This window comes from Nerophis ophidion, linkage group LG10 (assembly GCF_033978795.1).
Source record: "Nerophis ophidion isolate RoL-2023_Sa linkage group LG10, RoL_Noph_v1.0, whole genome shotgun sequence".
Classification (NCBI taxonomy): Eukaryota; Metazoa; Chordata; class Actinopteri; order Syngnathiformes; family Syngnathidae; genus Nerophis; species Nerophis ophidion.
In genome coordinates this window covers 30,860,880-30,876,595 of record NC_084620.1, presented here as the reverse complement: position 1 = coordinate 30,876,595, position 15,716 = coordinate 30,860,880, and the positions used below count along the sequence as shown (strand labels likewise).

At 41.5% G+C, this 15,716-nt stretch overlaps 1 protein-coding gene across 1 annotated transcript in view; it reads left to right on the top strand.

Moving 5' to 3' along the window:
* Nucleotides 1-11,039: 11,039 nt before the first annotated feature.
* Nucleotides 11,040-15,716, top strand: part of nhsl2 (NHS-like 2) — a 139,137-nt gene continuing 134,460 nt past the window's right edge. The window contains exon 1 of the mRNA XM_061913475.1: nucleotides 11,040-11,528. Within this exon, the coding sequence (XP_061769459.1) occupies nucleotides 11,240-11,528 (289 nt within the window). The 5' untranslated portion in view covers nucleotides 11,040-11,239. The remainder of the gene's footprint in view (nucleotides 11,529-15,716) is intronic.

The following is a 15,716-nucleotide window of genomic DNA, read 5'->3' as shown; positions in this document are numbered from 1 at the left end:
CATGGGTTTTCTTTGTTTTGCCTTTTTTCGTGGCCTCAGAAAGTCACTATTGCCTTGTTGGAAAGTGCACGTTTTCATTCTGACATTCTGTGTTGTCTTGCTGTGATGTTTGCAGCTTTTCCATATTTCAGTATTTACCCATCAATGTGTACCACATCTTGATCTTTCCCCCTGCTTGCATCCTCCTTTGCATCTGTTCCTCCAGCCTCTCCTCATCCTCCATCTCTCACTTCAGCCATCCTTCTGTCTCACTGTTCTGAATCCAGTACCGCTCCATATGGCTACTGCGGCGATCCAGCCTGCTCTGCGCCTCGGAAACCTGGCCTGGCACACTGTGTGTGTGTGTGTGTGTGTGTGTTGTGTGTGTGCGCACGCGCCCGCCTTCGTGTTCCTCCAACAGGACACGCAATATCCCACTGCATGTACGATTACTGAAACATTCAATGGTAATAAGTCAAAACGGCCATTTCGTTAGTGGAAAGTTGACACTACAGTGCTAATGCTTCACTATGAAGGAATCAAAATTTTGGTATTCCACATTTTGACTTGTTTCTTTGGCCTGTAGTTGAACATTAGAATACTAGTTTAATTGTCTTAATTGGGGATGAAGTCCAAACAATGTTTGACCATTTCAAATGAAATTAACAAAAATATTGCCATGTTAAATCCCCAGGCTTTAACGTGCATTTCCTGTCAAACAGGAACAAGAGGGAAAATCTCCCTGGGTCCTTGCAAGGAGTTGGATCTCATTCCTGAGCTTTGGACTGAGCCAAAACATGCATCGCATCTCTGGAGTAAAATGCTTGTGCGCCCCCTGCTGGTCTTTTGCTGACAACTTGCGTTTTATGGAATCGGAAGTTGTTTGGAAGATGCGTTAAATGTGTATCGGAATTTAGTTGTAATGGTCTCATGTTAAGACAGCTCCTGGATGGCGGTCAAATTTGAACCGAAGGTGAACTGCGCCAAACTATGAACTCAGTCATTTTAGGGTGGAGGGAGGCGGGGTGAGGACAGCTGCTTCGAATCAATTGGGAGAATGTTATTGACTGGCTGTCATCCGTTTGGCCACTTGGGCTCATACGGGGGATGTTGCGTCAACTTTCTGTCGTCCCAGCAGGAGCCTCTTGTTGACAGCCCTCTATTGGGGCTATCCCGGATGCTGGGGTGAAGGTAGTTGGTTACCATGGCAACTGAATGCTGATGTTGATCGGCTGAGCCAGTTCATGGATGTTATGTGGGCACACCCTCACACACTTTTCAGCCAACTTTCTCTTAAAGTTGGGTCAATAACTGGCGGTTTTATGTTGAAATTCCCCGCCCTTCTCTATCCATAACAAACTGCTGGAACAAAACCATTGGTGGGCCAATTTTATGTCTGGGAGGGGTTGGTGAAGGGGCCTGAGGGGTGCACTTGATGACCAGATGTTTTTTTTAAGTAAGTGGGGGAGGAGCGTGCTCCCATGGAGTAACAGAAATAAGACACCTCAATTCTGATCTGATGTTCAATGAAATCAGCGAAGTCTTATGGATGGATGGAGGTTAAAGGGAACGCTATGTTAACATAAACAGCAGGATGCAATGAGTGTTAATGTTTGACCTGTTCAATGCACATCTTTGAGCAATATTCTTGTTGCCACTCCCCTCATTTCTTTTGGCTAATAAGGAGCTCCTCTGCACTCTTGCTACATTCAGGGATATGTTCGCTGCACCCTCCCTAAAACATGTGCCCGTGAGCCTCCCTATTTTCCTTCTTTTGGGGGAAACACCAGACTGTTCACCTTTCAGTAGTGTCAAGTTTTTCAATATTATTGTACTGGGAGAGGAGGGGAGCTTCAAAATAAAAGTGACGCATGCAAAAGGCCTACAAAAACAATAGGCTGAGAGGGTGCAAACTTTTATACAGAAAATATCAATGGCATTTTAATATATTTGTTTTTTTTTCATTTTGTGGAAAGGTTAAAAGTAAAAGCTTTGTGTTTATTATCGTTATTCCTTCAATGTGCTGTCAGGAAGTAGAAAAGTGGGCCACACTATACCAGATGTGGGTGTTAGACTGCACTCATATTAAGCATTCATGCTTTGGTCCATTTGCTTGTCATCACAGTAATTACCCTGACTTTATTGATTGTTTCCAGTCTTATTTTGAGTTATTCTGAGTGTTTCTTCTCTGCAAGTTGGCAGCTGTCACTACTTTCATATTAACCAAATTATGCTTCAAATTTAGTTGCCAGTGAGCCCGCGTATCATGGGTTTTGACTTTCAGATCAGTAAGTCTCAAACTTTTTTCCACTAAGCACCACCCCAAAAAACACTTGGCTGTCCCAGTACAATAATATTGAACGACGATACAGTCAATTATGAGGACTAAGTATTCATTAAAAACAAGGTAGAAGTTTTATTTAACATTTTATTTCAGATTTTTGGCCCTCAATATTACACACAATTTGAACAGTAAACACTGTTTTCAATTAATATTTAATATTTGCAGTTTATTAATAAGAGGGAGTATCTGAACCAGGATATCCAGACTGAGGCTGACTGATTATATAACCACTTTAGTTGACCATGCAACCCAGGGGATCAACAAAACCCTCCAAAAGAAGCTTTTATTGACCTTCCAGCTCTGATAAGAAATTAGAATAAAACAAAATAAATGCTGTCAAATGTTTATTTTTTTAATCAGACTTTTGAATTTGGATTAATCATGCTTAATCACAAGTTATTACTTGGTTTCATTAAAACAAAATAAAAATACCAATGCAATTTTAATGTCAGAATGCAACACTTTGGTTTCCTCAGAACTGGGTAACAGTTTAATATAAAGTCCAGTCAGGGTGTATTATGATCTGGAATTTACCACCAATCAGAGCCTCCGCACTCGTCACTGGCGGTTTATCAACCCATGTGGCCTTTCACATAACTAAGGTAAAGTAACATGTAGGGTCAGAAACATTGATGACACAATGAGCTAGAAATCTTATACAATAAAATATAATACATAAAGGTAGCAAGAAATACCTTAAATAATGAGCAAAGCAAATAAATAATAAATAAATACATATCCTTCAATGCTCGCTAGTGATACCATAAATTATTGTGTAGAAATATTGAAAATAAGTACAAAAGTACACGTCACTCCCTAACCGTGTTACAAAAGAGGTCAGTTAGTACATAATGTTGGATGTAGAGAACATACAAACTCTTTATTTATTGAAACCAAAATATTGAAATCCAATGATTTGGTACATTTGCGAACAGCTAAAATGATGTACAAAGCAAACCTGAGACCCAAGTACAACAATTCCATCCATCCATTTCCTACCGCTTATCCCCTTTGGGGTCGCGGGGGGCGCTGGCGCCTATCTCAGTTACAATCGGGCGGAAGGTGAGGTACACCCTGGACAAGACGCCACCTCATTGCAGGGCCAACACATATAGACAGAACATTCACACTCACATTCGCACACTAGGGCCAAATACAAACCCCGTTTTCATATGAGTTGGGAAAATATGTTAGATGTAAATATAAAACTGAATACAATGATTTGCAAATCCTTTTCAACCCATATTCAGTTGAATATGCTACAAAGACAAGATATTTATTTTTGCAAATAATAATTAACTTAGAAATTCATGGCTGTAACACGTGCCAAAGTATTTGGGAACTGGCATGTTCACCACTGTGTTACATTACCTTTCTTTTAACAACACTCAATAAATGTTTGGGAACTGAGGAAACTAACTGTTGAAGCTTTGAAAGTGGAATTCTTTCCCATTCTTGTTTTATGTAAAACTTCAGTCAGCTGTTGTATTTTACGCTTCATAATGCGCCACACATTTTCAATGGGAGACAGGTCTGGACTGCAGGCGGGCCAGGAAAGTACACGCACCCTTGTTTTTTTTTTACGAAGCCACGCTGTTGTAACACGTGCTGAATGTGGCTTGGCATTGTCTTGCTGAAATAAGCAGGGGCGTCCATGAAAAAGACGGCGCATAGATGGCAGCATATGTTGTTCCAAAACCTGTATGTACCTTTCAGCATTAATGGTGCCTTCACAGATGTGTAAGTTACCCATGCCTTGGGCACTAATGCACCCCCATACCATCACAAATGCTGGCTTAAGAACTTTGTGTCGATAACCGTCTGGATTGTTCGCTTCGCCTTTGGTCCGGATAACACGATGTCGAATATTTCCAAAAGCAATTTGAAACGTGGACTCGTCAGAACACAGAACACTTTTCCACTTTGCATCAGTCCATCTTAGATGATCTCGGGCCCAGAGAAGCCGGCGGCGTTTCTGGATGTTGTTGATAAATGGCTTTCGGTTTGCATAGTACAGCTTTAACTCTCACTTACAGATGTAGCGACAAACTGTATTTAGTGACAGTGGTTTTCCGAAGTGTTCCTGTTAAAAAAATTGTGTGTAAATTATCAATAATCTTTCCGCTCTCTGAGTTTCCATTTAACAGATGAGAGCTGTCCTTGTTCGACCAAGCAAGGTCTTGGAAGATTCCGCTGTGTACGTTGGAATGACACGGGAGGGGTTATCTATTGTCCTCAAACACCTGCCGAAGCTGAATCCAGGACAAGCCCAGGCCCGTGTCATCTTCTTATTTTGTCTTCAATGTGACCGAAAACAATGACTGTTTACATACTCCCCATTTCTGTTGTGACATGTGTTGTTGCATAAACATTGAATATCTAAATAAAAGAAGAGACGTAAACCTTTTTTGACAGAGCTTGGTGCAGGACTGTATGAAGTGTACAGTGGCCATGTCTCTCCTCAAGATTTGAGTCTAAAATAAATTCTGTTTCTGTTTGATTCTTTGCCTTTTGTCTTGTTTAATAGATGTCATCAGTGTTTGAACCGGACAGTTCCTGAGCCCATGTGGTAGTATCCTTATGAGATTGTGGTCGGTTTTTGATACAGTGCCGTCTGAGGGATCGAAGGTCACAGTCATTCAATGTTGGTTTACGTGGAGTGATTTCTCCGGTTTCTCTGATTCTTTTGATGATATTATCGACCCTAGATGTTGAAATCCCTAAATTTCTTGAAATTGCACTTTGAGAAACGTTCTTAAACTGTTTGAATATTTGCTCACGCAGTTGTGGACAAAGGGGTGTACCTTGCCCCATCCTTTCTTGTGGAAGACTGAGCATTTTTTTGGAAGCTGTTTTTATACCCAATCATGGCACCCACCTGTTCCTAATTAGCCTGCACACCTGTGGAATGTTCCAAATAAGTGTTTGATGAGCATTCCTAAACTTTATCAGTATTTATTGTCACCTTTCCCAACTTCTTTGTCACGTGTTGCTGGCATCAAATTCTAAAGTTAATGATTATCTGCAACAACAAAAAAATGTTTATCAATTTGAACATCAGATACTGTATGTTGTCTTTGTAGCATATTCGACTGAATATGGGTTGAAAATGATTCGCAAATCATTGTATTCTGTTTATATTTACATCTAGCACAATTTCCCAACTCATATGGAAACAGGGTTTGTAGAAGAGAAATAAAACCTCAGAGAAAACTGTAACTTAAAACATGTGTATGCATGTACAACACTTAAAACATTTAGTACATCAATATGTGGAACTGAATTATGGAATGGATTAAGCAAAAAAGTCGACCAATGTACAAACCCAAAAACCAGTGAAGTTGGCACGTTGTTTAAATGGTAGATAAAAACAGAATACAATGATTTGCAAATCCCTTTCAACCTATATTCAATTGGATAGACTGCAATTACAAGATACTTAATGTTCAAAGTGGAAAACTTTATTTTTTCCAATTTGGAATTTGATGCCTGCAACATGTTTCAAAAAAGCTGGCACAAGTGGCAACAAAGCCTGAGAAAGTTGAGGAATGCTCATCAAACACTTATTTGGAATATCCCACAGGTGAACAGGCTAATTGGTAACAGGTGGGTGCCATGATTGGGTATAAGAGCAGCTTTCATGAAATGCTCAGGCATTCACAAACAAGGATGGGGTGAGGGTCACAACTTTGTGAACAAATGCGTGAGCAAGTTGTCCAACAGTTCAAGAACATTTCTCAATGAGATTTTGCAAGGAATTTAGGGATTTCATAATATCCTCAAAAGGTTCAGAGAATCTGGAAAAATCACTACACATAAGCGCAAAGCTGAAAACCAGGGGACATCAGTGTGTAAAGGATATCACCACATGGGCTCAGGAACACTTCATAAAACCACTGTCAGTAACTACAGTTCATCGCTACATCTGCAAGTGCAATATAAAACTCTATTATGCAAAGCGAAATTAATTTATCAACAACACCCAGAAACACTGACGGCTTCGCTGGGCCCGAGCTCATCTAAGATGGATTGATGCAAGGTGGAAAGTGTTCTGTGGTCTGACGGGTCCACATTTCAAATTGTTTTTGGAAACTGTGGACGTCGTGTCCTCCGGACCAAAGAGAATAATAATAATAATAATAATACATTTTATTTGGTGTAGCGCTTTTCTGAGCACTCAAAGACGCTTTACAGGATAAAAAAAAAATTAAAATATAAAACAGTTTAAAGTAATAATATAAAATACAGGGAATACAAAAGCAGTAAAATACATAATAACACAGGATAATTACAAGACAGGACATTACAAGGCACAGAGCACAAATCACAGGTTAAAAGCAATTCTGAAAAGGTGTGTTTTGAGAAGGCTTTTGAAGGTGGGGAGGTCTAGGCAGTCACGGATGGGTTTGGGAAGAGTGTTCCAGAGGGTGGGAGCAGCGATGGAGAAGGCAGTATTCCCCCAGGTCCGGAGCTTGGTTCGGAGTGGTGGGGAGAGGAGGTTGGCATCAGAGGAGCGGAGGCTGCGTGATGGGGTATGGCGGTGAAGCAGGTTGGTGAGGTAGCAGGGGGCCTGGTCGTGGAAGGCTTTGTGGGTGAGGAGGAGGATTTTAAAGAGGAACCGGTGAGGAACGGGGAGCCAGTGGTGTGCTCACGGGAGCGAGTGTGGGTGAGCAGACGGGCGGCAGAGTTTTGAATGTATTGGAGTTTATTGAGAATTTTGCAAGATGAGCCGTAGAGGATGGTGTTACTGTAGTCAAGTCTGGAGGTGATGAAAGCATGGATCAGGGTTTCAGCGGCAGAAAATGAGAGGGATGGACGGAGACGGGCAATATTTTTGAGGTGGAAGAAAGAAGTTCTTGTTATGTGGTTGACATAGTATTCCAAAGAGAGGTTATTGTCGAGAATGACCCAGAGGTTGTGAATGTGAGTGGATGGGGACAGAGAGGTGGAAGTTGTGAGCAGTTTTGGTGAGGGATTTGGGGCCGATGATGAGCATGTCAGATTTGTCACAGTTGAGTTTGAGGAAGTTGGAGTGCATCCATAATTTGATTTCAGTGAGGCAGTCGGTCAGGGTGGAGAGAGTTATGGAGGAGATGGATTTTGTGGAGATGTATAGCTGGACATCATCTGTGTAGCAGTGGAATTGGAGGTGATGGCGGCGGCTGATGTTACCGAGGGGGAGCATGTACAGGATGAAGAGAAGTGGACCAAGCACCAAACCCTGGGGGACACCTTGTGACAGAAGGGCAGGGGAGGAGGTACAGTTGTTTATACTGATGTATTGCTTTTTGTTAGTGAGATATGACCTTAACCAGGAGAGGGCAGAGCCGGTGATGTTGAGGGATGATTCAAGGCGGGAAAGGAGGATGGTGTGGCTGATGGTGTCAAAAGCTGCTGTGAGGTCAAGGAGGAGGAGAATACTAAGGTGGCCGGAGTCTGAGGAGAGGAGGAGGTCATTGGTGACATTGAGAAGGGCTGTTTCAGTGCTGTGACGTGCGCTGAAGCCGGATTTAAATGGTTCGAACAGATCATTGGAAGTGAGATAAGTTTTGAGTTGAGTGGCGACGGCACGTTCCAGTATTCAGTTCTAGAAAAAGAACCATCCGGATTGTTCTAGGCGCAAAGTTCAAAAGCCATCATCTGTGATGGTATGGGGGTGTATTAGTGCCCAAGGCATGGGTAACTTACACATCTGTGAAGGCACCATTAATGCTGAAAGGTACATACAGGTTTTGGAACGGCAAATGTTGCCATCCAAGCAACGTTATCATGGACACCCCTGCTTATTTCAGCAAGACAATGCCAAGCCACGTGTTACAACAGTGTGGCTTCATAGTAAAAGAGTGCGGGTACTAGACTGGCGCAATACGAAGCCTTAAATAAAACAGAGACTCCGGACTGTTGAACAACTTCAGCTGTACATCAAGCAAGAATGGGAAATAATTCCCCCCGAAAAGCTTCAAAAATTGGTCTCCTCTGTTACCAAATGTTCACAGAGTGTTGTTAAAAGGAAAGGCCACGTAACAAAGTGGTAAAAATGCCCCTGCGCCAACTTTTTTGCATTGTCTTACAGCCATTAAATTCTAAGTTAATGATTATTTGCAAAAAATTTTACATTTCTCAGTTCGAACATTAAATATCTTGTCTTTGCAGTCTATTCAATTGAATATAAGTTGAAAAGGATTTGCAAATCATTGTATTGTTTTTATTTACAAATTGAACGTCTTGAACTTGTTGAACATAACATATGTTTCTTCTCATTAAGTGAATCATAACCTAACTACTCGGATAATTATCGTATTTTGAAATCCTTGATGCAAATCGTGTTACAAATTGAGAACAGGAAGTAAACATTAAGATTAGTTCATTTCAAAGGGGACTATGCAATTTCATAAAACACATGACTACACATGGGTTAAAAAAGCCAGAATTAGCCAGAAGGCTAGTTTTTATCTGTAGTCGCCTGGCCAGGATGTAAAAAGGGCAGTACAATTACAATTAAAAGAAAAAGAAAACAAAGTCTGAGAAAAAGCACACAATAAATATATTATTAGATAAAAAATTAAATACAACATCACAACATAACATTTGTGCCAGCATCAACACAGGCTCACATTTTAGTGCTGGCAGCTGTAGGGTTTATAAACCACATTTAAATTTTTTTTGTGAAGGCCTTGTAAGTTGTGACCAGTTTACATGTAAAGGTGTTTGTAATCGTTAATGATGTGGAAGGGGGCGGATTAAATAAGTTTTGCTTCTTCCGACTTCTTTTTGGGCATGACAAAGAAATAAAAAAAAATGTGACGTATCATAACTATATCCATCCATTCATGTTCTACCACTTGTCCCGTTCAAGGTCGCGGGGGATGCTGGAGCCTATATCTCAGCTGCATTCAGGTGGAAGGCGGCGTACACCCTGGACAAGTCGCCAACTCATCAAAGGGGCCAACACAGATAGATGATCAAAAAGTAATAATTACTTGATTAATCTGCCTATAAACAAACAAAAAAAGAATACACAAACATATCTATAAAAAGTCTGCCTATATACAAGATATAGGCAAGATATTTTTTTTTTATTCTCATAACTTGCTTTCGACAGTCCTAAAAATGCAATAACAGTGGAATTGCTTTTCTGCCACAGTATGCATTAGAAAATTGTGAGCAAACATGATAAATGTGTAACTAGAATGAAAATTATTACCGTATTTCCTTGAATTGCCGCCGGGGCGCTAATTAATTTAAAACCTTTTCTCACCCTTGCGCTTACCAAAGGCATGCGGTAAAAGTAAGCATTTGCAAATTATTTTAAAACCTCTTCTCACTCCGGCACTTACCAAAGGCGTGCAGTAAAAATTTGAGTGTAATGTAAGCTTGGACCTTAAATCCTACTGAATAGCTCTTAATCTTCTTCCCTTTATGCAATTTCAAATTACCGGTATTGAAATCAGCCTCCTCCATTTTGAAAATGATGACAGGGGAAGTGTCACTCGTGACGTCACAAGTTTGACCAGGCGGTAATACTAAGCATGTTGCCATCTGATGGCCAAATCCTCACCATATTGTTGTTTTTGTTCCATTTTTATTTTCACTCTCCGTCTGATCCTATTATTTCCTGTTTAGTCGGTCACCATGGTAGCTTATCAGTTTCACCTGCTACTCACGGCCCTGCACACCTGTCCTCACTAATCACCTGCATTATATGAGCCTGCATCTTTTGTCGTTCAGTCTGGGATCCAAGTTTGTTTTCACACAACGGTATGCCTGCAGGCTTCACGGTGGCAGAGGGGTTAGTGCGTCTGCCTCACAATAAAAAAATCCAGGCTCGCGATCTTTCTGTGTGGAGTTTGCATGTTCTCCCTGTGAATACGTGGGTTCCCTCCGGGGTTTCCGGCTTCCTCCCATCTCCAAAAACATGCACCTGGGGATAGGTTGATTGGCAACACTAAATTGACCCTAGTGTTTGAATGTGAGTGTGAATGTTGTCTGTCTATCTGTGTTGGCCCTGCGATGAGATGGCGACTTGTCCAGGGTGTACCCCGCCTTCCGCCCGATTGTAGCTGAGATAGGCGCCAGCGCCCCCCGCCACCCCAAAAAGGGAATAAGCGGTAGAAATGGATGGATGGATGGTATGTCTGCATTTCTGGTTTGTTTTCACGCAACTAGTTTCTTCTGATCATTCCTATATGTTTATTCACGCTAGCTTTCACGCTATGCCCTTGTATTATTCCAGCTCTCACGCTGAAGATTTGTTTTTTCGGTTTTTGTGTGCCTTCGAGACAGTATTAGTTTGTCTATTACTATTCCTAGCTTTTATGCTAGCGTCCTTTGTTTTTGTTTTTTTTTTCTACCAGCTTCTGCATTTTTGTTATACAGTTTTTTTTGTTATTTAAATACATCTGTTTAGCTTACCTTTGCTGTGTTCAATTTCGAAGCATCCTTGAGGGAATCGAACCCGGCACCACGATGCCGAACAGGCGTAACAAAGCATGCGCTAATTATTTTGCGAAGTGAGTTTGACACGGCAGTAATTCAAGACAGGCGCATACTATATGCCCTCCTGCAATTCAAGGAAATACGGTATGTGTTTGTTTTAAAATGTATTTTTAACTCGTCTGTTGAGGCTTTAACTTTGAAAGGATCCACCGGAATTTGAAAGCTTTGACGTCTTCCCAACCAGCTGAAGAGAGCTTTGGGCTAAAAAAAAAAAAAAAAAAAAAGCTCGGCAATGAGGAGGCACGACGCGCAGCCTGCTCCGAAGCGCACCATCCGAAGCAGACTTTTTGACCCTCCAAGACCCGGAGCATGCGTCCGTGCGCCGGCGCGGGGGAGACGGATGGCGGGGATATAACTTGACCACCTGCGGAGTTTTGTTTTGTCCGTCTTTCTGTCTGCTGGGAGTTAACACGAGCAAGTATGCCTTTTTGCAAGCGGACGGTCCTGCCGAGGGATGTGTGCAGACCCACTCCCGGCGGAGGAGGAGGGAGGCTGCCGGAGGCGTTCACGGACCTGGCGGACGTGTGCGCCGTCACACTGGCCTCGGTGCTCCGCCAGCTCTCGGACCTGTCCCGCCACTCGGTGGGGATTCTGGAGGATCTGGAGGGCGAGCTGGTGTCCGTGTGCCGCCGCTCCCGTGCGCTGGAGGACCGAGTGTGCCGACTCCGGAGGTGCGTCAGCGAGATGGTCAGCAAGCCCCCGCCAAGATGTAAGAGCAGGCTGGGAAGTTGAAGCTCAACTTTTTCAACATTTTGTGTCGTGCATGCGTGAGCTTGAAGTGAGGGTGTGAGGAGGTTGACAGCTTCTAGTGCAGTCACCTGCAAACTTACTTCCATGATTTGTAATCATAATTAGTGACTAATAAGAAGTTTAAAAGAAGGCAGGTTCGCCTTCTTTTTCTCTCTTGCTGCTGGCTAGATTGCAGGCCGGCCAGCTGGTTAGTTTACTTTTACACACCTGCTAGTTGACATTCAAATATGCTGTAATTTGTAAACGCTGCCAACCAATCAGGAGCTTGCATTCATTGCCTTTGCATTAGTCTGCATCACTAATATTAGCATCACCAATTTACAGCTTCAACTGGACTTTTCCATCTTAACTGCAGGTATTTTAACAATATGTTTGATCATTATTAATAGGTTATTGTTTGATATACATTCAGCAGTTACACCTGGGGTAGGGAACCTATGGCTCTAGAGCCAGATGTGGCTATTTTGATGACTGCATCTGGCTCTCAGATAAATCTTAGCTGACATTGCTTAACATGGTAAGTAATGAATAATTCCGCTGGTAATCACAGTGTCAAAAATAACGTTCAAAATATAAAACATTCTCATGCATTTTAATCCATCCATCCGGTTTCTACCGCACCTGTTCAAGAAGTCGCATTAACGGTAAGAATGATTTTTATTTATTGTTAGTTAGCTTCAGAATAACAATGTTATTAAAAAGAATAAGATACTTTTTATACTCTAAATGTTGGTCTCACTTAAAAATACATGCATTTAGTTGTATTCAGTGTTAAAAAAATATATTATATGGCTTTCACAGAAATACTTTTTAAAATATTTGGCTTGTATGGCTCTCTCAGCCAAAAAGGTTCCCGACCCCTGAATTACACTATATAGTCAACAGCAGGGGCGCCGAAAAGGGGGAAGTGGGTAAAGGAGATGGATTCTAGGGGCCCATGATGGAGGGGGGCCCAGAGAGGCCCCTAATGATGATGAAATTATATGAAATTGTGTGTTGGGGGCCCTGTAAAGATTATTTTCATGGGGCCCAAAATCCCTAACGGCGCCCCTGGTCAACAGTATTTGGCCACCTGCCTTGACTCATATGAATTTGAAGTGCCATTCCATGCCTAGCCCATAGGGCAGTGTTTTTCAACCACTGTGCCGTGAGATACAGTCTGGTGTGCCGTGGGAGCTTATGTAATTTCACCTATTTGGGTTAAAATATTTTATGTAAACCAGTAAATTATAATCTGCAAATAAAGTGCCTTTGTTGAGTGTCAGTGCTGACTAGAGCTCGTCAGAGTAACCGTGTAATATTCTTCCATATCCATAATGCAGGGGTGTTAAACGTCAGATCAGGCCCGCGAACAGGTTTTATCCGGCCCGCGGGATGAGTTTGCTAAGTATAAAAATGAGCCAGAATTTTTTAATGAAAGAAACTGCTGTTCTAAATGTGTCCACTATATGTCACAATAGCAATTCTTTGTATTTTTGTCGATGATGCTACATATGTAAAAAATAAATAAATAAATAAACCACATGATGTTAGTGCACCAGTCGAGGAAAATAATCAAACTACATAAATAACATCCTGTAATTTGATTTTGATATTATTTTTTTGTTGACTGATGTACATTATCACATACTTTATTCAGAAAGTATACATAATGACAAAAAAACATAGAATACTATTTAACTTTATCATCAATACATTTTAATTTTCCTGAGGGGAACTCTCCTGAAAGAATCAACAAAGTACTATCTATCTATCTATCTATTATCTATCTATCTATCTATCTATCTATCTATCTATCTATCTATCTATCTATCTATCTATCTATCTATCTATCTATCTATCTATCTATCTATCTATCTATCTATCTAAACGCAACATGTAAGTGTAAAAAAAACAAAAACAACATAATGATTTGTAAATGTTGTTGTTCTATTTTTAAACAAAGAAAACAATCTTAAGATGTCTTTATTTTTAAGTTATCGTGTCGTGATTTTACCAGTCCGGCCCGCTTGGGAGTAGATTTTTCTCCACGTGGCCCCCAATATAAAATGAGTTTGACACCCCTGATCTAATGCTTAAACCAAGAATAAACAAAATGCAAGTGCCCCTTAAAAAGGCATTGAAGCTTAGGGATGGCTATGGACAACAAAACTAAAACTGAACTGGCTACAAAGTAAACAAAAACAGAATGCTGGACGACAGCAAAGACTTACAGCGTGTGAGCAGACGGCGTCCACAAAGTACATCCGTACATGACTTGACTATCAACAATTTTTACACAAAGGAATACCAACAAAACAGGAAAATCCACCAAAATAAGAGCGCTCGACATTACACACAGGAAAACACCAAAAAACTCTAAATAAGTCACGGTGTGATGTGACAGGTCGTGACACTTACTTTGAGACAAGAGCTACTTGATGCATGGTTGGTTATGGTTTGAATTCATATCCAAAAATGACTTTGTACTGTCAATATCAACTACCGAGTTTACATTTTTCTGCTGGTGGTGTGCCTCCGCATTTTTGCAATGAACCAAAATGTGCCTTGGCTCGAAAAAGGTTGAAAAACACTGCCATAGAGTTGAATATGATGTCGATATTACAGCTTCAACTCTTCTGGGAAGGCTGTCCACAAGGTATTGGAGTGTGTTTATAGGATTTTTCCACCATTCTTCCAAAAGCGTATTGGTGAGGTTCCACATTGATGTGTCCATTCTAATTCATCCCAAAGGTGTTCTATTGGGTTCAGGTCAGGACTCTGTGCAGGACAGTCAAGTTAATCCACACCAGACTCTGTCATCCATGTCTTTATGGACCTTGCTTTGTGCACTGGTGCACAGTCATGAAGGAAGAGGAAGGGGCCCACTCCAAACTGTTCCCACAGGGTTGGGAGCATGGACTTGTCCAAAATGTTTTAGTATCCTGGAGCATTCAAAGTTCCTTTTACTGGAACTAATGGGTCAAGCCCATTTGAAAAACAACCCCACAACATAATTCCTCCACCAAATTTCACACTCAGCACACTGCAGTCCGAAATGTACCGTTCATCTGGCAACCTCCAAACCCAGACTTGTCCATCAGATTGCCAGATGAAAAAGCGTGATTCGTCAGTCCAGAGAAGGCATCTCCGCTGCTCTAGAGTCCAGTGGCGACGTGCTTTACACCACTGCATCCGATGCTTTGCTTTGGACATGGTGATGTATGGCTTAGATGCAGCTGTTCGGCCATGAAAACCCATTCCATGAAGCTCTCTGCGTACTGTATGTGGGCTAATTGGAAGTTCACGCAAAGTTTGGAGCTCTATAGCTACTAACTGTGCAGAAAGTCCGCGACCTCTGCGGACTACGCGCTTCAGCATCCGCTGACCCCTTTCAGTGTTAAACACAAAGACTGCAAGTGGAAATATGTGATGTTCCTTAATGTAACTTTATCAAGAAAGTCCAGAACAAATAAACAATGACCACCATAACTTGATGCAACTGTGCATGTAGGAAACATAGTTTTTGGATTTTTCCCTGTGAGAGTTACAGCTTGACTGCTGAGCAAATATGTGCATGAAGTGTGACAGCAGAACATCCATCCAAACACAGACCAGATGTAGAACTTGAAAGAGGAGAGGAAAATAATAGAAAACACAGCTCATGACTTCATAACCTATGTGCATACGATTTTACACAACACACACGTGTGGGCTTGTGGCGGCAGCAAAGTGGGTCATGTGGGCAGAAGATGCCCACAGTTAAGTAATCGATAGATCATCATTATTTTATCACCACCACCTTCCATTGCCTCCTCCCCGTTGTCTAAACAAAGATGCAATGCAGTGACATCATTTTTCACATACATTGGTGTGCGTGCGTGCGTGCGTGTGTATGTGTGTGTTTGTGTGTGTGTGTGTGTGTGTGTGTGTGTGTGTGTGTGTGTGTGCGTGCGTGTGTGCGTGTGTTTGTGTGTGTGTGAGACTGTGTGTGAGACAAGTACATTGACTTCAGTTCATAGTGCTCCATAATATTAACCCATGTAACTTTAGGATGTTTCGGCAAATCACCATGAAATTAGTTACACATCTTTAGGGGGCTGCCAAGCACATTGGACGATTGGTTGAAAAACATGGCCGCCATATTTACACATGTGTGTATGTATAT